The sequence below is a fragment of the Seriola dumerili genome, unplaced genomic scaffold (genome assembly GCF_002260705.1).
Source record: "Seriola dumerili isolate Sdu_G_001 unplaced genomic scaffold, Sdu_1.0 BDQW01000449.1, whole genome shotgun sequence".
Taxonomy (NCBI): Eukaryota; Metazoa; Chordata; class Actinopteri; order Carangiformes; family Carangidae; genus Seriola; species Seriola dumerili.
The window spans coordinates 842507-866034 of NW_019174704.1; the positions used below are offsets into that span (position 1 = coordinate 842507).

The window sequence follows — 23528 nt, forward strand, 5'->3', positions numbered from 1 at the left end:
AATGAAATAGAGAGCGGGAGACAATGAAACAAAGAGGGAGAGAGAGAGAGGGGCGTTAAGGAGAGGATTAGAAAGAAATCTTGCCAACATTGCTCTCTTTGGTCTTCTTCATCCATGTTGTCTGTCTTCATTACTCACACACTGCCCCTGTTACAGTGCTCAGTGTGTTATAATTAGTTCAGGTTTCTTACACAAGGTTACATTATGTCTCTTGAACTGCCTCCACGTCAACCAAAGAAACATCTCTGCCAATATTTGTGTCGAAGTTCAAGTAGCTCTGACTCCAAACAAAAGGCTAGATAGTTGGTGGATATGGTGAGTGTGTAGGAGGAGAAGGAAGACCAATCAGATTCTTTAGAGATAAAGAGATAAAGAAAAGTGGTTATTAAAGAAAAAGACAGGTTTTAAGAAGAGAAAATAAGCCAAGAAGAAAACTTGCCCTCTTAACATGATATTTTCTTTGACTAAAGCTGGTCTCTTTCACATTTTATTCACCGCAGAACTAGTGCTAAGGCCTTGAGTTTTTTCTTCTCAACAGGAAAAAAAGATACAGTTCTGTATTATAGTCCTCTTTAAAAAGCTTTATAACCCTTTGACTATTCTTCTGCTGAACAAAAGCACAGTAATTAGATCCTTGGGTGTATTGTTATGACCGGCACCATGTTCTTCAAGTGAATCACAATTAGACTTTTTACAATTGTTTTTTTATGTTCATTGATGCATTTTATTGCCTCCAGGATAAATTGGAAACCCCCTGGTCAAAACCAAATCCTCCTGCCAAACTTTACTGTGTCGATTCACTATCATAACCATTCCTCCTGGATCAAAGCTGGAGCTAATAAAAAAGCAAAGCATTACACATCCGATTCCTACATACAGTAAACACAGCATCAAGAAAACTGCTTGGTGGGTTTTGAAGTTGTTTGATGATGTTTTTGTTGGTTTATTACAGCCCCCTGAATAGCGTCAGTCCCTTGGGACATCAATTTGACATCTAGTACTTCGGCTATTCATTTAATAAGAATGGTGCGTGATCATTCTCTCTTACGTCACTGACAATGTGCGCATTGTCTGGAACATAAAATTGGACACAAGCACACAGAAGAAAGCTAGACAGGCAGCAGCAGATTGTGAGGGTCAGATTATACTGAAATAGAACTCCAATAGTACAAATCTTCCTTGAGTCTGGCCATTTGGGTTAAAACGGATAACCCGCAGTATCAACCCAACCTCTGAATCCAATATGCAAATGAAAAAATCCATAATCACTTGGAATATGGGTCTGAGCATTTACATTGCGCAGCAGAAGTTATGACACAAAGTCAGCGCAAATATTACTTTGGATCAAGTGGGATTAGATTGAAACTGGGAGAAGAAATCCATCACCCTTGACACTCAATATCATGTAAGTAGGATGACCAGATTTTTTACAAATCCTAAATTGGGTCATAGGATCTTGTGCATGTCAATGAGTGCTCATAAATCCATGCAGCACATGCAGATACAGCATATTACTGTCCCCTCAAAGCCTAATAAAAATTACGCTGCTATTTAATATATTACGGCAATAAATTAGATTAGAGGACATGAAACCTTAATGGTCCTTGCGATGACAGTTGGGTGATTGCAGAAACATGTAGTAAAACCAAAGACCAAAGAAAATGAAATATGAATTAGAATAATGTGGGTTATGTGAATGATAATTTCTACACTCTGACATATCAAGGATAAATATATGAATTAAAATACACAATATTTATACATATATTCAGCATCAAGGAATAGTCTGACATTTTGGGGAATCAGTGAGTTTAGGATGAAACTAGAGCAAAGAGAAGACAAGCTTAGCTTTGAATGTAGACTGGAAGCAGGGGGGGGGGGGGGGGGGGGGGGGGGGCAGCTAGCGCAGCTCTGTCCAAACTTCAACAACACACCCAGCAAGACCTCTGCAGATCACTAATCAATATGTAGCATCTCATTTATTTAGTCTGTACACAAATTGAAATGTGCAAACAACAATTTGTGGTTTTACGAGGAGCTGCATGTTGGAAGTATTTCTAGGTGAACAACAGCCTGGCTCATTGATTACCTGGAGGCTAGCCATCACTTTGAGGTTGCCAGACAGCCAGCAGAGTTGTTGCACAGAGTTGCTGGGCAGATGGAGAAAACTGTTATTCATTGAAAAAACAGTTACAGCACATCATTTCCTGACAAGCATCAAGTCATCTTCAGGTAAAAAAAAGAAAAAAAAAGCAGCTATGATATGGAAAACTATGTGAAACACTATCTTTCCCAAAAATATTGTACAGTCCTGCTCAAAAGTATTGGCACCCTGGATTTCAAATGCATAATTTTGAATATCTTCAATGAAATAAGACACAAAATGTACCCCGGACACAATTATTGGCAACCTTTCGATCGCCTGTGCTTAATTTTCAGCATTCACACGACCTGAATTAACCAATGATTGATGGTTTTACCGCAGAGAGCAGCTGTCTGAGAGCATCAGAAATGCTATTATCACAAAACATAACAATTCCAAAAAGCTACAAGGCAACACCAATCTTGAAATCAATGTTTCAATGGTTCGTAATGGTATAGAGAAAGTTTCACAGTCACAGTTAAGATGCTCCCAGGAATGTGACGCTAAGGTGAAATAAAATGAGAGAAGTTTGTGAGGGCTGGTGCGGATTGTGGAAAAACAAAAAACACCACTCTAAAGCACTTCAGGCTGACCTGGAGCAATCTGGAGTGGTGGTTTCGGCCCGTGAAATACACTGCACACTAAACCAAGGAGGGCTCCATGGGCGAAGGCCAAGGAGGGTACCGCTATTCAGAGGCAGGCACAAAGAGGGAAGACTGATATTTAGAAGAACTTTCATGAATAAGCCAGTGTCTTGCTGGGATGATGTTTTATGGACAGATGAAACCAAAGAAAAGCTCTTTGGGAATGCAGTGCATCAATTTGTGTATAGGTGATGAAATGAAGCCCACAAGGAAAACAGCACTCTACCTACAGTAAAACATGGTGGAGGCTCTATCATAATGTGGGGCTGCTTTGTTGTCTCTGGTACTGGAGGCGTTGAATCTATCAAAGGAATGATGAAATCAGAAGATCAACATGGCCTTTTAGTGCAAAAAGTGTTAACCAGTGTCAGAAAACTAGGTTTGATGTGACGGCCTTGGGTCTTCCAGCAGCACAATGGCTGAAAGCTCACATCCAGCAGCACCAAAGAATGGTTGAAAAGGAAAAGATGGATGTTTTAAACTGGCCAGCAATAAGTCATGATGTAAATTTCACTGAAATCTGCAGCTGCAAAAATGACTCCTGCAAACTTTTAAGAGCTTGAACACATAGCAATGAAAGAGTGGCAGAACCTACCAGCAGACATAGTGCATAGGTGGCTACAAGAAACATTTAGAGGCTGTCATTGTTGCCAAAAGGTGCTGGAGCCAGGTATTAGTGAAGGCTGCCAATAATTGTGTCTGGAATACATTTGTGTTCATATTATCTCATTATGCAATCGTTTTTTTAATTTTGTTCAGTAACCTTGGGCATTTTATTAAAAATGTTGTGGTTGTACAAAATTTGTTCATTTGCATTTATTTCTAAAGATATTCGGAATTATGTACTTGAAATCCAGGGGTGCCAATAATTTTGACCAGAACTGTTAAAGTGTTAAAGTGTTTTATCAGAATTTGCAGAGAGCAATGTTATTTCATGACCAACCTCAGACTAGACCTAATGAATAGTGATTACAATTTAAAGAAATTGCTTCAGTGAATATTTTTCAGATTTGTTTTATTCATTAGAAACTAAAGAATGATCATTTTTTCATGACAAAATTCCGAAGTTTCAAGGTGAGCGTGATAAGAAAAAAGGTGAGTCCCTACAACCACTTCCTCCGACCTTTGGCCCATAGTGACGCAAATAATAATCTGTGCATCACAGTTAATAGTTCATTTGTTACAGAAATACAATATACATACTTTAATAAGGGAATAGTGGACACATTATTTGTACACACACAAACAGCAGGATGCATTGTGAAAAGGAGAATCTTTTCATTGAGGCTGTTTATTGGAAAAGTAATTGGATGCAGCGACACCATAGATGCTGATAATAGAGGAAGCCACACACAGAGAATGTACAAACAGCTGATGTGCATATTCACACACACACACACACACACACACACACACACACACACACACACACACACACACACTGTATTTGCCATTGAACTGCCAATTCATCCCAGGGATTCATTATTATGGTGGCGCAAAGGCAAACAGCACTGACCCTTCTTGGGGGGTGGTTATGCATTAATTTGCACACATCTACTGACAGGCAAACTAGTGTTCTCTTTCCACATACCTTGTACCAACCCCCACACTGATCATCAAAACTAAACCCACCATTTCAAGGGCATTCTTTTTGCTGTGAATACAACACAGCAAATGGCAGAAATTGACTTCAGGAAATAATATAATGATAATGTAAAAGGAAGTGTCAACAAACAACAAAAGTGCTCTCTCTGTGTTTTTCAGGCAGGTTAAGCCCGAGAAAGCACATCAGAAGGAGGGGTCTTGCCTTTGTTCTTCATCAGGGTTAATTGTGGAACTTACTTGTGTGTTCATCACTGGGGATTAATGAGTACAGGGGGACTGCCGCAAGATTGCATAGATAAAGAGCTTTTTTGATAGTAAATTAGATAAATTAGCATACTCAAGTAATGTCTGACTTTAATGATCAATATCAGGTTGAAAAAACATTGACAGTAAATGACAAACATAATATTTTCTTGTTAAACATCTGTTGTTACAGCATCCAAGTGATTTGATTCTGTGGGCATCCTATTCCCTTTGTTTTCTTGTTAGGCTGTGAAAAGTCAAGAAAAGTCAATCTTTGATGAAAGTAAACGTGTTAAAAGAAAATGTAGTTATTATTCAGAATGGTCTCTTTCAGATTGGTACTATTACTGATCTAAGAATCATTTCAGTGTTTAATGTGTTTTTTGTTTGTTTGGTTTCAATGCCCATTTTGATAACATATGATAATAATGTTTAACTTTAACTTCTAAATACATTTTCTATAATAGTTTAATATATAACATGGCTACAGGAAAATAGTTCAATGCTGGACTTATTTGAACTGTTAGCATATGTTAGTTTGGTCCCATATTGTAGAAAGTGAGACTTCCCTGTCTTATTTGATTATAAAACAGGTCTAAGTGCTATATATATACTGTCAGGACTTCTGTAACTTTGTGATGTCACAACATATATATACATATATATATATATACATATAGGCTGTGCAGTCATTGGATGTCAGGAGGCCAATATATCGTTGCACAGCCTTCCCCAAGGACAGTACTAATATCAGAGACCAGTAGCCAAAGTTTACTGTTTCTGAAATACCAGAGCCTTTTAGTCTAAAGTTGACTGTTGTTTGTTTGGCTCATTTCAGTGCTGATTGACGATGGCCATTTGCATTTACTGGTGAGTTTTACCAAGCTAAAGTAGTAGCCAATTAGCCAATCAGACGAGACGCTAAGAGATGGGACACAAAACGTCCTATTCTTGCTAGAGCTCCAGAGAGAAGTGTGAGAGAGGAGATGCAAAACTATATTGAGATGGTTTTTGGTTCTTAAAACCACAAATATATCATCTTGTGAATATTAAAACTTGATATAAAACGGCAGAAAATATGGACCCTTTAACAGATGCAGCAACGGGAGTGGAGGGTTACAGAACAGTGAGTGGTAATGAAGTTGATTCAGTGAAGTCGACCAAGCATGTCTGTTCCAAGTATGTGACCAACAGTCAACACATTTGCTTGGCCCGAATTCCAATGACTGCTGGAATCCCTTAAGGCTACTTGGCCCTGATTTGACCTCACAAGTTTGATCCATCCAGGAACAGAGTCTTCAAGCACCGTCTGGTAAATATGGATGGTCACTGCAGGTGATGCAACATATGGGGCTCAGTTGGTGTGGTTGGCAGTGTCCTGAGGCAGTAACCAAGCAACTGAGGGCTATACTAAGACTGGGTGGGAAATGCGGCTGTGCATCATTTAATGGATGGGACAAGCGGGAAAGTGCGTGAGGGTAAATGGAGAGCCAGACAGCTGCGAGCACAAGCAGGCACTTACACAGAGTGACAGCGACATAACAAACACAAATGCACACACATAACCCCACACAAACATGCATAACCTTTACCTTTCCCACACGATCTGTTCAAAGACTCTGCCACAGGCTCTTGTTCTCATTACTACACCACTGACTCCATCTTGACACAGAGATCAGAAAGTTGCCAGAAAGTAACCGTCAATTTACTCCTTGGTTAAACACTTGGAAGCCACAGAGCCCCATCACCAGCAGTAAATCCATCAGAGAGAAATACATGCTGACAAAGACAGAGAAAGAAAAGGGGAATCCATCTAAACCTCTTAGGCTCAAACAACCTTCCCGTCTCACTGTGGGGGGTGGAAACCCCTGAGGTGTGTAATATGAAACAGAGTGTTAATGTTAGAACTCTTCCCTTTGAACTCATTTATTGCTATTAAAAGGTGCCACTGTGATAGTCCCCCTCTCTGTCTCAACTGATACCCTCTGTCCTCAAATTTTCTCTCATCTATCTTTTTGTTATTTCACTCCTGTGGTCTCTTTTGCCTTGCTGCCCTCCCTTCATACAAATATAGCCACAAGTCTTCATAGGCCTATGCAAATGACAAAATTAGATGTTTAGTAAAATGTTATAACAGTTAAAACTACTTCAGATCATGGTCAAAGTTTGGTTAAAATAAACCAGTGTGACTGTTGCTAGGAGAAGGGATGTGAAGTTGTCTGAAGTTAGGAACAAACTTATGCTGCTGCTGCTGGTTTTCTGGAGAGGACAATCATTTTACTCCAAGAAGTTGCTTGCCAGGAAACACGGTTTTAAAACCAATTAGTAAGCAGTATAATAATTTCTTTTTTTAGGAACTTTAATGGGCCCATACTATAAACTGCAAAAAAAACAAACTATACTTTTGATTTGAACCCCTAAATGCAATGATGTTAAGGTTTCACTGATATTGACACACTGTATCTGGGAAGTGTAGGAGTCTTTTTTTTTGCCATCTTAGTCTGTTTTCTTCAATTTACAATCTCCCTCAAAAATTGATTATTCAGTCACCTACATGTATACAGCTTCTGAATCATCTGTCCTTTCATTTACCACAATGCAAACACAGTCATTTGGTTTAAATATACACTGTAGTTTACCTCCAAATATACACATTCTCCTATATGCCAAGTACAATGAGAACATGTAATGAAATATAATGTAATTGCATGTCCAGGACTCACAGTGCAGTTGTTTGGCATCAGCACGCTTAAGTTATGATGCATCCAGTAGATTTTTGGACACTTTTTGGAACACTCAGTTTGTTTTTGTGGAGGCTAACAGGAACTGGTGCTACAGTGCTCCATAACTAACTGTTTGTTAGAGAGGCACGACTGTAAGAAAATAATATGGCGAATTGGAGAACTTAAGCAACGGTGAACTTCCTTATTCTTGTTTATTTTGATTTGACCTGAGAAATACTGAGTTTACCACGCCGATTGTTTTGATTTGGGCAGGTGTGGACCCACCTGTTCACCATATGGTGCCTGTGGTGAGCTTGGACGTTGATACAGATGATTTACAGACAGCACAGGATGCCTTTCCAAAAGGCATATGAAAAACGGACCACAAGAGCTTTGTGAAAAGTAATGCCGTATTTCTGCATCATCATTTTAAAAGCTTTCTGCCAATCATATCACGCACAATATTTTGAGTTGTTGTCCAATATGCAAGTGCATAAATCTTAGATGGCTCGGGGTTTAGAAATGCATAGATTATGGGATGCAAAAAAAGATTGGCATTCCAGTGGCTGATGGTACAAATAATGGAATAGTGTATGTGTGTGAGAGAGCGAGAGAGACTGAGAGAGAGAGAGAGAGAGAGAGAGAGAGAGAGAGAAAGAGAAAGAGAAAGAGAAAGAGAAGAGAGCAAAAGAGAGTGATAGAGGCACAGAGACACACAAGGGTGATTATCTCTGCTGTGTAACACAGAGGATTGGACTCAAGATGAGCCTCTCCTCTGGCACAAATTTATCTATGTTGTCAGGTGTGCCTAGACGATTACCCACCATGCTGTGCTGCTCTGTGGCAACTCCCTCAGTGGGAGTCAAGTTCTCACACAAGAACAGAGCCAAGGAAAGAATGGCAGCCTATTACTCACAGCCTCGTCCTTATGTTCCCTTCACAAAGTCTGATGGACAACATAACCTTATCTACTGACTCATGGCTGGCTGCTGTTATTGTCCTTTATGATCCACCACTGTCTATTTGTTTTGATAGCAATTGGGAGGCTAAATGCTATTACACAGAATACGATAGGGGCAAGAAAGCAGAAGGCTATAGCTCTTTGGCCACTGCTGTTTGAAGCTATTATAAAAGCACTTATCATGCTAGAACGTTTCTTCTAGAATATTAAATTAGGGTTATGAGCAATCAGGCCATCTTTAATCCAGATTTAAACTGATTTGTTTTGTTCGCAGTTCATTTGTCACAATCCATCAAAAGTTAGAGAAGCTTTAAATAAAAATTACAGTTACGTGTTTGACACATAAAGACAACCCAAGTGTAACATAATCCACATGATACTGAATTGAACTTGTATCAATGACTTTCCCATTTTGATTATATAAATCATTTGGCTACTTCATCTCATGTAGACTAAAACTCATGAGTTTAAAAAGTTTAAGATCAAATCATGACATGTTCCTTACTAAAACTGAAAAAAATGAATGGAAATACTTAAACAAATAGAAAGTAAATCTAGACAGAGTTTCCTCCTTATTGAAGTACTAAAAACATAATCATGGTGTCTCTCATCACTGACTGCATTGAATTGGAGTCTACTACAGCCCACTTGATACCATTCTTTTATGTCTATATCGGATTCTGCCAGAGAGAAAATGAAATAGTTAAGCCTCAGGAGTCAGCTTTATGCTCCACTGTCCCATTTGCCTCAAAACTCTTGTAACTGTCTATACAATCACCCTTGTGGCCATCCCAGTTGAAATGAAGATAATAATCTACAGCCTTATTGATCTTTCTTTTTGTCAACATACTCCATAGAGTCAGGTAGGGTTGATATGCGGCACCTCAGGTGCTGGAGATGATAGCTAGATCCCATTTCGGTCCGTTACAGGATAATATGATTTACATTTGTCATTTCAAGTGTTTCCTTAGATGAAACGTCTTAGCTGAACGATAACTGTGAGATCTTTTGTTAATGAACACTGTCGGGATGAAATAAACAGGGGTGTGTTTGAGGCCTATTCCACTACTCCCGTGCTATACACAATAAAAATAACTCCCTTGATTTACACAGCATTACCAAAGGAGTAGTCTCTGGCTTATTTATATGTATGATACTTAATATATTCTCTGAATGCTATAGTCATTAAACTTCATTGGTGTCTTGAGATGTAGAAGGGAGATAATTTCATTAGCTTAAAGATCAGGGCCTCCCAATAAATCTCCGTCTTATATTTTCTGTGTTCGTGTAGCCGTGCCAGCACCTCATATACAATTCCCTGTCAAGTAAAACTTGAGAGCTTAAAACATGAAAATCACTTTTGATTCTAAGTGGAGACAAACATAAAAGAACCTCCCACGATCTCTTTTTTTCCTGTTTATTCATACAACTTTTCACACTCAACAACAACGTTCACAAAGCAAAGCAATGTCACTCAAATCAGCAGAGAGAGGGGTGGACAACTTTGCCAAAACTTAACACTCACAGAAAGCCTGGGAAATCTCACTCTTACCTTGGTCAACCTGAAGAAAAGAAACACAAGTGAGGTAACATAAGATTTTGAAGTGACCACATGATGTCAGAACAGATCTATTCAACAGCTATTTTTAAGAATTATAAATATTTTAGAAATCGAAATGATAAACTCAATTCCTTAATATGAAATATGCTATTTCTTCTTCTGCTGCTGCTTCTACTTCAAATATTATTATCACTGGTAGCACTAGAGGTGTCACTTCATATGAACAATAATCTTGACTTAAAAAGTCAGATGACATCAGGTTGTAATGCGTTTCGTTTCATTCGACATACGTCTGTTATCTCTGGGGTTACCACTGTCCCACAGAGTTTGATCCTTGATGTGACTCACATATCAGGTGGGGCCTAATAGAGGACCCACAGGATTATCCTGGGACATAAGCATTAGCTTTTGCCCTGTAATCCTCAATGGAGTTCCCACTGCTACTTCCAGTCCCAAACCTTCGAATGTATTGTCCTGTAGAGTTTTTGAAGATTTAAAGTCTTAATTTAGTTACCTTTGGTTATGTAGACAATATGAATTTTAATCAGAATTCTTGTTGTTAGTTAAATTAGGCTACATTTTCCCATAAACATTTATAAACCTTATTCAATAAGTCTGAAAATACATCATTCTCAAATTCATGGGGGAACCCTCAGGGCCTTCTAGGCCTTCAAAGAAGGCCAAACATATCAGCATTTTAAATCTAATATATAATCTCTGTTATTTAATAATTATTCTCTTCTATTTATGAAAATAGAGTTATCCTGTCAGATTTTTCTTTTTTTCAAGAGTTCAGCACCGTTTCACCATCTTGCTGGTTTACGATGCCAGTAAATCTGAATTGATTATACTTTTGAATTACTTTCTGTAAAATGGACTGAAGAGTTGATTTGTGGAATTTATCTGAGCTAATGATGTGTAGCATGGCAACAAAGGTTTAAGCATTTATATCTTTATGCGTGCACAAGCTTTAAACTGATCGCCATCAACCAAGATAAAAAGAGTCAGCTGTTAACTGCAATGCTGACTGGTTGGTTGGTTGAAGGCTTATAGCTCTAATACTCACGTTTCGCCACTGTTCACAGTGAAGTGAAGTCTATACAACTTTTGTATGTAACTGCTATCCAGTGATGATTTAGATTCAGACTTTTAACAGTCTCTTAGTTATCCCTGCAGGTATTCATCCGGCCACCAACGTTGTTAGACATTGATATATGGTTGAATGTAGAATATGATGTCAGGTGACCAAAATTAAATGTCAGACTGTCTAATGCCAACGTTAATTTGGCATAATATTTTATTGGTTTTCAGTTGCATTTCTAGGTAACCAAAATCCAACATCTCCTAAATGTCACATGCCAATGCCATCTTGAAATAAAATATAGACATTCTGCTCATGAACAAAAAGCTTTATGTCTGCTAAATGTCACAATGACAATTGGCCAACATTGGCTGGGTTTTGATGCAAACCCAATTTTCATTTCCAACCAAAATCTAATGTCTGTCTGATGTTAGAGTGGTTAGGGTCCAATGCCTCTCTGACGTTACAGTGTCTGCTGGGATCAGTCAGTTTTGATTACCTTTGTCTACATTCAGGGACAAAAAAGATACTGCAGATTACAGCCATTCCTCTACTGAAAACAACAAACAATGGGTTTCCGGTCAGACCCTACCACAATCGTTGTGTCATATCTTTTCAGGATCACAACCACTGCCGCTTGTATGATGGATCTAAGAAGATATCCACTGGATGAGCAAAACTGCACACTTGAGATAGAGAGTTGTGAGTATTTCCTTCCTTTATTTGTTGATTATTGTCTTCTGTCATTTATCAACATTGAGTTTCTTACCAGTGCTGAATTATACACACTAACTCCCATAAGCATTGGTTTTGTACAGCATTAAATTCTAGCTGATTCTTGCTTTTCAACTATATCCTTTTAAGTCTGCACCCATGCAGACTTGCATAGCTCTAGCTTTGTTCAGCCAACTGTCAGGAACAATGTGTCACTGGCCGCACAGGGTCCCAACAATTTGTGCTTTACTACTGTACAAGGATTTACTCGGAATTTTAATATTTTCAACATAATCCTTGCCATCCAATTCACAGTATTTCCCTAGGTAAAAGTGGAAACCTTCTTCTCTTTCTAATTATACACTCCGCTCTGAGTTTGCTCTTCTAGAGATATTGTATTATCTCTATTCAGATAAATACTATAGATGTGTTTTGTATTGCACAAAATTGGGTTCTAAGAAGAAAGGTTCAGTTTTTTCGAGCCAGATTTTCATCATCCATGAATGCAAAAAAAGACAATAAACCTATTGTAGTTTCATTTAAGATATTCTAATGATATTTTTTAAGAAAACCAGTAGGGTCAGAATTCTCAAATATTTTTTTTTCTTATTACAAATTCGCTTATATGGCATGTTATCCAACACAGCTGACAGCCCTGATGAAAACTGCTCCTTAAATGCCAAAAAAAAATCTACTGCCAGATGCTGGCACACTAGAGTCAGAACTCAAATGGATAAGTGCGAAAGCATCCAGATGTATGTAACATATAGAGTTGGCTAAAGGGTGTTTCATAAAATTGTGCAACTCAGCTGGAAGGTCTACAGCTGGTGCTTGGGTACAAAGGGAACTAGAGCATAAGGAACAAAGGAGGCGGTTTAAGCGTTTTTGTGAAATCAAGATTGTACAATAAAGGAAGTTAAACAGTGAAGTTTAGCATAAGGCCTGATAGCTGATGATCCTCCATGATCGCCCACTCCAGTTATTTTCTCTCTGATTACTCATTAGTTTGTCTAGTGAGAATGCTACCTGTGGTATCTCCTAGCAGCAGATAGTCTCAGTTTCTGTGGGCATGGTTGCACAGTTTCCACAGGAGCACCTATCCAAAATATAGAAAAAATAGGTAACATTCATCAGAATATAAAGCTTATGAAATTCAAAAACTGACTAACAGTGGAGCTAAGGTGGGTAAGAAGTAAGCTTGGCTACATATCAAGTGCATATAACATAGGTAATTTATAACATGTCACTTATTGCATATAATGCGGAGCTTGAAAACAGTGTAGTATAGAAAACACTGCACAGCCTTGTCTTTGACTAAAGATTAATGTTGCTAACAGACATGTTTATGCTGATTTACAGCTTTCATTGTAATACACAAAATAAATTTACTACATAAAGGAAGATGTCATGATGAGCATCTCTGCTCAAAACATGGATAAAAATTAATAAAATAAAAATTATTTAATTTGTCAGCATCTATTAATATTACTAGTCTCGACATTGAACACCTGTAGCAGTCGCTTCTGACCCAGGTCACCAGTCACGGTCACCGTAAACATTACAGCACGGTGCCAGAAGCGCAAGCCGCATCCCCTTCCGGAGAGGGGCGTGGTCAGGCACAGCTCATTTGCATTTAAAGCTACAGACACAGAAACAGCCTGTTCTGAACAGCGCTGAAAAAGAGGGGTTTACAGGCATGCTGAAATATAGGATCGGAGTGGATTTTTTAGCAAGAAACTTCAAAGACATGTTTTGGGGACCTCTGAGACTTATTTAAACTTGTTGAAAAGGAGTATAATATGTCCCCTTTAATGTGAGAATAACACCTGGAACATTCTGTATACATGGATAAAGATGCACACAGCTCCATAACCACTTTAAAAAATGTTCTGTTCCCAGACACAGACCATTTATACAGTAGCAGCCTGTTGCAATTGGTTCTGTCAAAGTGTGGTTACAATAATGCATGAAGGCTCCACTGTAAGGTAGTCAGCTAATGGACCAGAATGTGTTTTGCTTGGTGCATGATGCACACATAAGACTCAACTGCACTGCAGATTTTGTGGGAATTATAGAATCAGTTTGTTGATATCAAACACTGAATCAAACCACACATTTTATCCATCCTCAATACACTAAATGGGGGCCATCTGGGCTTACAGTTAGGTTGGCAGTATAATTGCCCAAAGACACAGAAAAGGCAACAAAAAAAATTAGGGAGGAGAGAACACCAACAGGGAGGGAATTGAAATCAAGCTGTGGCATATTAGTGTGAAAGAGATGGGGAATGCAATGAGAAACATTTTCTATGTATAAGCCCTTAGACCAAATGGTTGAAATGAACCAGGAGGAGGGCAAACCAATTAAACCTCCTATTCAGCAGGTTTGACAAGGTCACCTCAGGCCAGCTGCAGGCCTCTCTCTCTCCTTTACTGATGACAGTACAGCTGGCACCACAGCTCCTTATCAAATTCAAACTGTCCATCAAAGATACAACATCACTACCCTTTACTCCTACCCAGTCTGCCCATCATTGCCACTTAAGAATGCGTTGTGCAAGAGTAAGAGTGTTTAGATAAGGAGTTGTCCAGTGGCAGAGGGTCTTATGCTTGTCTTTAACTTCTCAGTGAACCTGAAACTGGGGACCAGTGTCCCCAATGATCTGGCACAAATCTGTTAGAGGATGTTTCTCAGGCCTCTACAATAGGACTTTCAACATGGATTGAAGTACCAGACATTTTCCTATTCTATTTCTTTTTTCACTGTCTCGAGGGGCCACTGTGGAGAGGCCTTTAGTGATAATCATTTTCTTTGATTTTCCTAAGGATTCAAACACCCTTTGACCCTTTCTTACTATACTGCAATTTTAAAAAAAGCACAGCAGGTTGACAGAAAATGATCTCTACAATTCTACACTTCTGACTTTACATATGACTTGTGATTAGTCAAATTGGTCATAAGCTGGGTTACCAGTGCAGTTTTGCACAAAATAGAAGAAATATTCTTAAAGTTGACAAAACACTGTTGGTGAATGGTCTGTGTTTCCATTGAAAGATGTTATGCGAATAAAGCTGTGTTTCCTCATCTCGTGACATCATTCCAATTAAACATGACAACAGATTTCCAGCAGTCTGACATTGGAACTGACTTCCTGGGGCAAGTGTTTCCATTTCAATTTTGCAAAATACTGCTTTATCAAGACAAACCAACTAATGTGAGCGTATACATTTTTTGTAACATTTACTTGTTTAAATTACCTGTTTTGAATTAGACAATTTCAAATTGTGATTTAAGCAGGTTAATGTAAATGCACCTACAGTTATTTCACCTCCAGATAGGAGAAAGGGAGTCCAATGCCCATGACCATTGTTATTGTGATGACCTTGAAAACATGCTTAATAATACATCTTACAGTTATACCTGTTGTATCTGTAGGAATCATTAATATGATACCCTTAGACCTATCATTCTTATTTTTCATTTTATGTTAAAAAGTGTTTACTCATCCAATTTTTTCTGTTCACTCAGAGCAAAGAACTGCTCTGCCAGAAAAAAAGACATTTTCTATATGTGGAAAAACAGTATTTTTGGCCTTCTTACCCATAAGAAGAACAGCAAAGAAACCTCTCATTTTCTGCGTTTCACATTTAAAAACATCAGTGCTTCACATGACATGACAGACCATCAAGAGAAAATAAGGAAGTATTGAAGTAGTAGTGTGCTGGATGACCTTCATGCTAACACGACTATACACAAGACTGCCTTTCATCTATAGTTTCTCTTACCGAGGGGACCAGCCCACAAAAATGCCTTAATCAAACCTAATTGGGAATCTGCAATGTCTCTGGTAAGATGGGGCAGAGCTTGTAACTGCAAATAACGTTACTTCATACTGTGCAGTGTCCATTTAAACTAACGGTTTGAACATAGTTCAGGGAGTGATGGCAGGCAATTGAGGGGGAGATAGAATGGGACATTGGCTGTTTGCAAATGAGTGTGCCTCACAACACAGCAAGTCATCAGCACCCCAAGCACACATCTCTCTCTTTTAATTTGGTGACAGGCCTTTTTCCCACCAAGTTTAAAACACACTGGGTGGGGAGCAGCAACTGTGGCTGTGTGTGTGTCCATACATGCATGCATCTAGGGTGTAGGGTTGGTTTCAACATTGGTAGGGACACAACAACCCCGACATCCCTCCAAAACAAAGAGGTTGGCTTTTTAATACCATCAACATATCGTAACATATAAGATCTGAATTTACATTCAGGGATGTCCATACGCGAATATAATATATGTACATGTGTTGAATTTCCATATATGAAATGTGTACATATGAAGTAAAATCATATATATATTTAAATTATAGCCTATATAAAAAATACATATGAAACCTGTTAGACATTGTAACAATATCATATAATGACATATACAGTATGTCTAGCTAATAGAAACATGTATTTTAGTATGTCTATTTATATTACAGACATGTTACATACATATACATCCATAGTAAGGCATAAAATTGTCAAAGTGTAGTAAGGCATAAAAACGTCAAAAAACGTCATAGTATAGAAAGGCATAAAATTGTCAAATTATAGTAAGGTATAAAAATTTCATAGTATAGTAAGGCATAAGACGTCATAGGAAAAGGCAATCATAATCATAATCATCAAAATCAAAATATCATATGGTGTTACGTTCTGGTTAAAATGCTGTTTGGACCCCAATATAGATTCAGACAAAGAAACAACCAGTGGTGTAGTAATAAAAGTTGCCTATTGGCAACTGTTCAATGAGTGAAGGAGAGAATTCTAAGGGAATGTTGTGGGGCAAAGGATCCAGGTTGCAGGAGGAGTGTGGAATTGGATGACTGGCATGGAGCAGGTGAGTTGTTCAACTGGGAGCAGCAGGTGAGCAGCATGGCTGGAAATGGTGGCACAGCAGACAGTTTCAACAAGAGCAGGCAGCAGAACTGGAGCAGGTGTGAAGTAAGGTGAGGATACATCCAAGACAATGAGAAGTCAGAATTCACACTAAAGTGTTTAAATAGTGTTACCACATAGAGAGCGGAACAATCTGGCAACGAGTGAGTGGAGAGCTGAGGTTCTTATCTAGGAAGTACACGCACACACAAAAAGACAAGGGGGAGGGGACACAGGGTAAGAAAGACAGGGAAAACAAACACAAAACAACGGGAAACTCTGACAATCACAGGGGGGTTGTGAAAATGAGGCATGAAATATCACAGCATAGTAAGGCATAAAAACATCAAAAAATGTCATATTATATTAAGGCATGAAATCATCAGCAAACTTCATAGTATAATTTGCCATAAAAAGTCATACTATGGGAAGGCATAAAATCATCAAAATTGTCACATAAAAGTATGGCATAAAAACATCAAAAACCTTCATAGTATAGAAAGGCATAAAAATTCCAAAAAATATCACAGTATAGTAGAGCATATATTGTTGTACTATAGTAAGGCATAAAAACAACGGGAAACTCTGACAATCACAGGAGGGTTGTGAAAATGAGGCATGAAATATCACAGCATAGTATGGCAAAAAAATATCAAAAAATGTCATAGTATAGTAAGGAATAAAAAAATCAAGAAATGTCACAGTAAAATAAGGCATAAAATGTATTACTATCCGAAGGCATAAAACGTCATAGTATAGTAAGACAAAAAACCATCGAAGAACGTCATAGTATAGTATGGCAAAAAAACATCAAGAAAATTCATACTATAGTGAGGCATATATATATATATATATATATGTAAGGCATGAAAACGTCAAAAAATGACAGTATAATAATGCATAAATTGTCCTACTATAGTAAGGCATAAAAATTCCAGGAAATATCACAGAATATTAGGGCATAAATTGTCATACTATAGTAATGCAAAAAAACATCAAAAAATGTCATAGTATAGTATTTGAGAAAAACATTAAAAAACGTTATGCTATAGTAAGGCAAAAAATGTATAATATAGTAAGAAATAATTGTCTTACTACAGTAAGTCATAAGAAGGTCAAAAAACTTCATATTATAGTAACAGTATTATAGTAAGGCATAAAATCGTCAAATAAAATTATAGTATAGTAAGGCATAAAAACGTCAAGAAATTTCACGGTATAATGATGCATAAAATGTATTACTATAGTAAGGCATAAAAATTCCAAAAAACATCATAGCATAGTAAGGCATTAAATCGTCAAAAAAATGTTAAAGTATAATGAGGCATGAAATGTCTTACTATGGTAAGGCATAAAAAGGTAAAAAAATGTCATAGTATAGTAAGACATAAAATTATCAAAAAACGTCATTGTATAGTATGGCAAAAAACATAAAAAAATATCATAGTATAGTAAGGCATAAAAATGTCAAGAAATTTCACGGTATAATAAGGCATAAAATGTCTTACTATAGTAAGGCAAAAAATTGTCAAAAAACGTCATAGTATTGTATGGCAAAAAAACATGAAAAAACGTCATAGTATAGTATGGCAAAAAAACATCAGAAAACGTCATAGTATAGAAAGGCATGAAAACGTCAAAAATGTCTTACTATAGTACGGCAAAAAATGGTCAAAAAACGTCATAGTATTGTATGGCAAAAAAACATGAAAAAACGTCATAGTATAGTATGGCAAAAAAACATCAGAAAACGTCATAGTATAGAAAGGCATGAAAACGTCAAAAATGTCTTACTATAGTACGGCAAAAAATGGTCAAAAAACGTCATAGTATTGTATGGCAAAAAAACATGAAAAAACGTCATAGTATAGTATGGCAAAAAAACATCAGAAAACGTCATAGTATAGAAAGGCATGAAAACGTCAAAAATGTCTTACTATAGTACGGCAAAAAATGGTCAAAAAACGTCATAGTATTGTATGGCAAAAAAACATGAAAAAACGTCATAGTATAGTATGGCAAAAAAACATCAGAAAACGTCATAGTATAGAAAGGCATGAAAACGTCAAAAATGTCTTACTATAGTACGGCAAAAAATGGTCAAAAAACGTCATAGTATTGTATGGCAAAAAAACATGAAAAAACGTCATAGTATAGTATGGCAAAAAAACATCAGAAAACGTCATAGTATAGAAAGGCATGAAAACGTCAAAAATGTCTTACTATAGTACGGCAAAAAATGGTCAAAAAACGTCATAGTATTGTATGGCAAAAAAACATGAAAAAACGTCATAGTATAGTATGGCAAAAAAACATCAGAAAACGTCATAGTATAGAAAGGCATGAAAACGTCAAAAATGTCTTACTATAGTACGGCAAAAAATGGTCAAAAAACGTCATAGTATTGTATGGCAAAAAAACATGAAAAAACGTCATAGTATAGTATGGCAAAAAAACATCAGAAAACGTCATAGTATAGAAAGGCATGAAAACGTCAAAAAATAACAGTATAATAAGGCATAAGATGTCTTCCTATAGTAAGGCAAAAAATTGTCAAAAAACGTTATAGTATTGTATGGCAAAAAAACATGGAAAAATGTCATAGTAAAGTATGGTAAAAAAACATCAAAAAACGTCATAGTATAGTATGGCCAAAAAATATCAAAAAATATCACAGTATAGTAAGGCATAAAAACGTCAAAAAACGTCATATTATTGTAAGGCGAAAAATCATCAAAAAACATCATAGTATAGTATGGCAAAAAAACATAAAAAAACGTCATAGTATAGAAAGGCATGAAAACGTCAAAAAATAACAGTATAATAAAGCATAAAATGACTTACTATAGTAAGGCAAAAAATTTTCGAAAAACGTCATAGTATTGTATGGCAAAAAAACATGAAAAAACGTCATAGTATAGTATGGCAAAAAAACATCAAAAAATAGGCTATGTATAGTAAGGCATAAAAACGTCAAGAAATGTCACAGTATAATAATGCATGAAATGTCTTACTATAGTAAGGCATAAAAAGGTCAAAAAACGTCATAGTATTTTGAGGCGAAAAATCGTCAAAAAACGTCATAGTATTGTATGGCAAAAAACATCAAAAAACGTCATAGTATAGTATGGCAAAAAAACATGAAAAAACGTCATAGTATAGAAAGGCATGAAAACGTCAAAAAATAACAGTATAATAAGGCATAAAATGTCTTTCTATAGTAAGGCAAAAAATTGTCAAAAAACGTCATAGTATTGTATGGCAAAAAAACATGGAAAAATGTCATAGTAAAGTATGGTAAAAAAACATCAAAAAACGTCATAGTATAGTATGGCCAAAAAATATCAAAAAATATCACAGTATAGTAAGGCATAAAAACGTCAAAAAACGTCATATTATTGTAAGGCGAAAAATCATCAAAAAACATCATAGTATAGTATGGCAAAAAAACATAAAAAAACGTCATAGTATAGAAAGGCATGAAAACGTCAAAAAATAACAGTATAATAAGGCATAAAATGACTTACTATAGTAAGGCAAAAAATTTTCAAAAAACGTCATAGTATTGTATGGCAAAAAAACATGAAAAAACGTCATAGTATAGTATGGCAAAAAAACATCAAAAAATAGGCTATGTATAGTAAGGCATAAAAACGTCAAGAAATGTCACAGTATAATAATGCATGAAATGTCTTACTATAGTAAGGCATAAAAAGGTCAAAAAACGTCATAGTATTTTGAGGCGAAAAATCGTCAAAAAACGTCATAGTATTGTATGGCAAAAAACATCAAAAAACGTCATAGTATAGTATGGCAAAAAAACATCAGAAAACGTCATAGTATAGAAAGGCATGAAAACGTCAAAAAATAACAGTATAATAAGGCATAAAATGTCTTACTATAGTAAGGCAAAAAATTGTCAAAAAACGTCATAGTATTGTATGGCAAAAAAACATCAAAAAACGTCATAGTATAGTATGGCAAAAAAACATCAAAAAATAGGCTATGTATAGTAAGGCATAAAAACATCAAGAAATGTCACAGTATAATAATGCATGAAATGTCTTACTATAGTAAGGCATAAAAAGGTCAAAAAACGTCATAGTATTTTGAGGCGAAAAATCGTCAAAAAACGTCATAGTATTGTATGGCAAAAAACATCAAAAAACGTCATAGTATAGTATGGCAAAAAAACATCAGAAAACGTCATAGTATAGAAAGGCATGAAAACGTCAAAAAATAACAGTATAATAAGGCATAAAATGTCTTACTATAGTAAGGCAAAAAATTGTCAAAAAACGTCATAGTATTGTATGGCAAAAAAACATCAAAAAACGTCATAGTATAGTATGGCAAAAAAACATCAAAAAATAGGCTATGTATAGTAAGGCATAAAAACGTCAAGAAATGTCACAGTATAATAATGCATGAAATGTCTTACTATAGTAAGGCATAAAAAGGTCAAAAAACGTCATAGTATTTTGAGGCGAAAAATCGTCAAAAAACGTCATAGTATTGTATGGCAAAAAACATCAAAAAACGTCATAGTATAGTATGGCAAAAAAACATCAGAAAACGTCATAGTATAGAAAGGCATGAAAACGTCAAAAAATAACAGTATAATAAGGCATAAAATGTCTTACTATAGTAAGGCAAAAAATTGTCAAAAAACGTCATAGTATTGTATGGCAAAAAAACATCAAAAAACGTCATAGTATAGTATGGCAAAAAAACATCAAAAAATAGGCTATGTATAGTAAGGCATAAAAACGTCAAGAAATGTCACAGTATAATAATGCATGAAATGTCTTACTATAGTAAGGCATAAAAAGGTCAAAAAACGTCATAGTATTTTGAGGCGAAAAATCGTCAAAAAACGTCATAGTATTGTATGGCAAAAAACATCAAAAAACGTCATAGTATAGTATGGCAAAAAAACATCAGAAAACGTCATAGTATAGAAAGGCATGAAAACGTCAAAAAATAACAGTATAATAAGGCATAAAATGTCTTACTATAGTAAGGCAAAAAATTGTCAAAAAACGTCATAGTATTGTATGGCAAAAAAACATCAAAAAACGTCATAGTATAGTATGGCAAAAAAACATCAAAAAATAGGCTATGTATAGTAAGGCATAAAAACGTCAAGAAATGTCACAGTATAATAATGCATGAAATGTCTTACTATAGTAAGGCATAAAAAGGTCAAAAAACGTCATAGTATTTTGAGGCGAAAAATCGTCAAAAAACGTCATAGTATTGTATGGCAAAAAACATCAAAAAACGTCATAGTATAGTATGGCAAAAAAACATCAGAAAACGTCATAGTATAGAAAGGCATGAAAACGTCAAAAAATAACAGTATAATAAGGCATAAAATGTCTTACTATAGTAAGGCAAAAAATTGTCAAAAAACGTCATAGTATTGTATGGCAAAAAAACATCAAAAAACGTCATAGTATAGTATGGCAAAAAAACATCAAAAAATAGGCTATGTATAGTAAGGCATAAAAACGTCAAGAAATGTCACAGTATAATAATGCATGAAATGTCTTACTATAGTAAGGCATAAAAAGGTCAAAAAACGTCATAGTATTTTGAGGCGAAAAATCGTCAAAAAACGTCATAGTATTGTATGGCAAAAAACATCAAAAAACGTCATAGTATAGTATGGCAAAAAAACATCAAAAAACGTCATAGTATAGAAAGGCATGAAAACGTCAAAAAATAACAGTATAATAAGGCATAAAATGTCTTACTATAGTAAGGCAAAAAATTGTCAAAAAACGTCATAGTATTGTATGGCAAAAAAACATCAAAAAACGTCATAGTATAGTATGGCAAAAAAACATCAAAAAATAGGCTATGTATAGTAAGGCATAAAAACGTCAAGAAATGTCACAGTATAATAATGCATGAAATGTCTTACTATAGTAAGGCATAAAAAGGTCAAAAAACGTCATAGTATTTTGAGGCGAAAAATCGTCAAAAAACGTCATAGTATTGTATGGCAAAAAACATCAAAAAACGTCATAGTATAGTATGGCAAAAAAACATCAGAAAACGTCATAGTATAGAAAGGCATGAAAACGTCAAAAAATAACAGTATAATAAGGCATAAAATGTCTTACTATAGTAAGGCAAAAAATTGTCAAAAAACGTCATAGTATTGTATGGCAAAAAAACATCAAAAAACGTCATAGTATAGTATGGCAAAAAAACATCAAAAAATAGGCTATGTATAGTAAGGCATAAAAACGTCAAGAAATGTCACAGTATAATAATGCATGAAATGTCTTACTATAGTAAGGCATAAAAAGGTCAAAAAACGTCATAGTATTTTGAGGCGAAAAATCGTCAAAAAACGTCATAGTATTGTATGGCAAAAAACATCAAAAAACGTCATAGTATAGTATGGCAAAAAAACATCAGAAAACGTCATAGTATAGAAAGGCATGAAAACGTCAAAAAATAACAGTATAATAAGGCATAAAATGTCTTACTATAGTAAGGCAAAAAATTGTCAAAAAACGTCATAGTATTGTATGGCAAAAAAACATCAAAAAACGTCATAGTATAGTATGGCAAAAAAACATCAAAAAATAGGCTATGTATAGTAAGGCATAAAAACGTCAAGAAATGTCACAGTATAATAATGCATGAAATGTCTTACTATAGTAAGGCATAAAAAGGTCAAAAAACGTCATAGTATTTTGAGGCGAAAAATCGTCAAAAAACGTCATAGTATTGTATGGCAAAAAACATCAAAAAACGTCATAGTATAGTATGGCAAAAAAACATCAGAAAACGTCATAGTATAGAAAGGCATGAAAACGTCAAAAAATAACAGTATAATAAGGCATAAAATGTCTTACTATAGTAAGGCAAAAAATTGTCAAAAAACGTCATAGTATTGTATGGCAAAAAA

At 35.7% G+C, this 23528-nt stretch overlaps 1 protein-coding gene across 2 annotated transcripts in view; it reads left to right on the plus strand.

Annotated features, from left to right (window-relative positions):
- LOC111234376 (gamma-aminobutyric acid receptor subunit beta-2) overlaps positions 1-23528 on the plus strand; it is a 71953-nt gene that overhangs the window by 27812 nt on the left and 20613 nt on the right. For both annotated transcript variants that reach the window (XM_022762437.1, XM_022762438.1), the window contains exon 5: positions 11581-11663. In XM_022762437.1, the coding sequence (XP_022618158.1) occupies positions 11581-11663 (83 nt within the window). The remainder of the gene's footprint in view (positions 1-11580; positions 11664-23528) is intronic.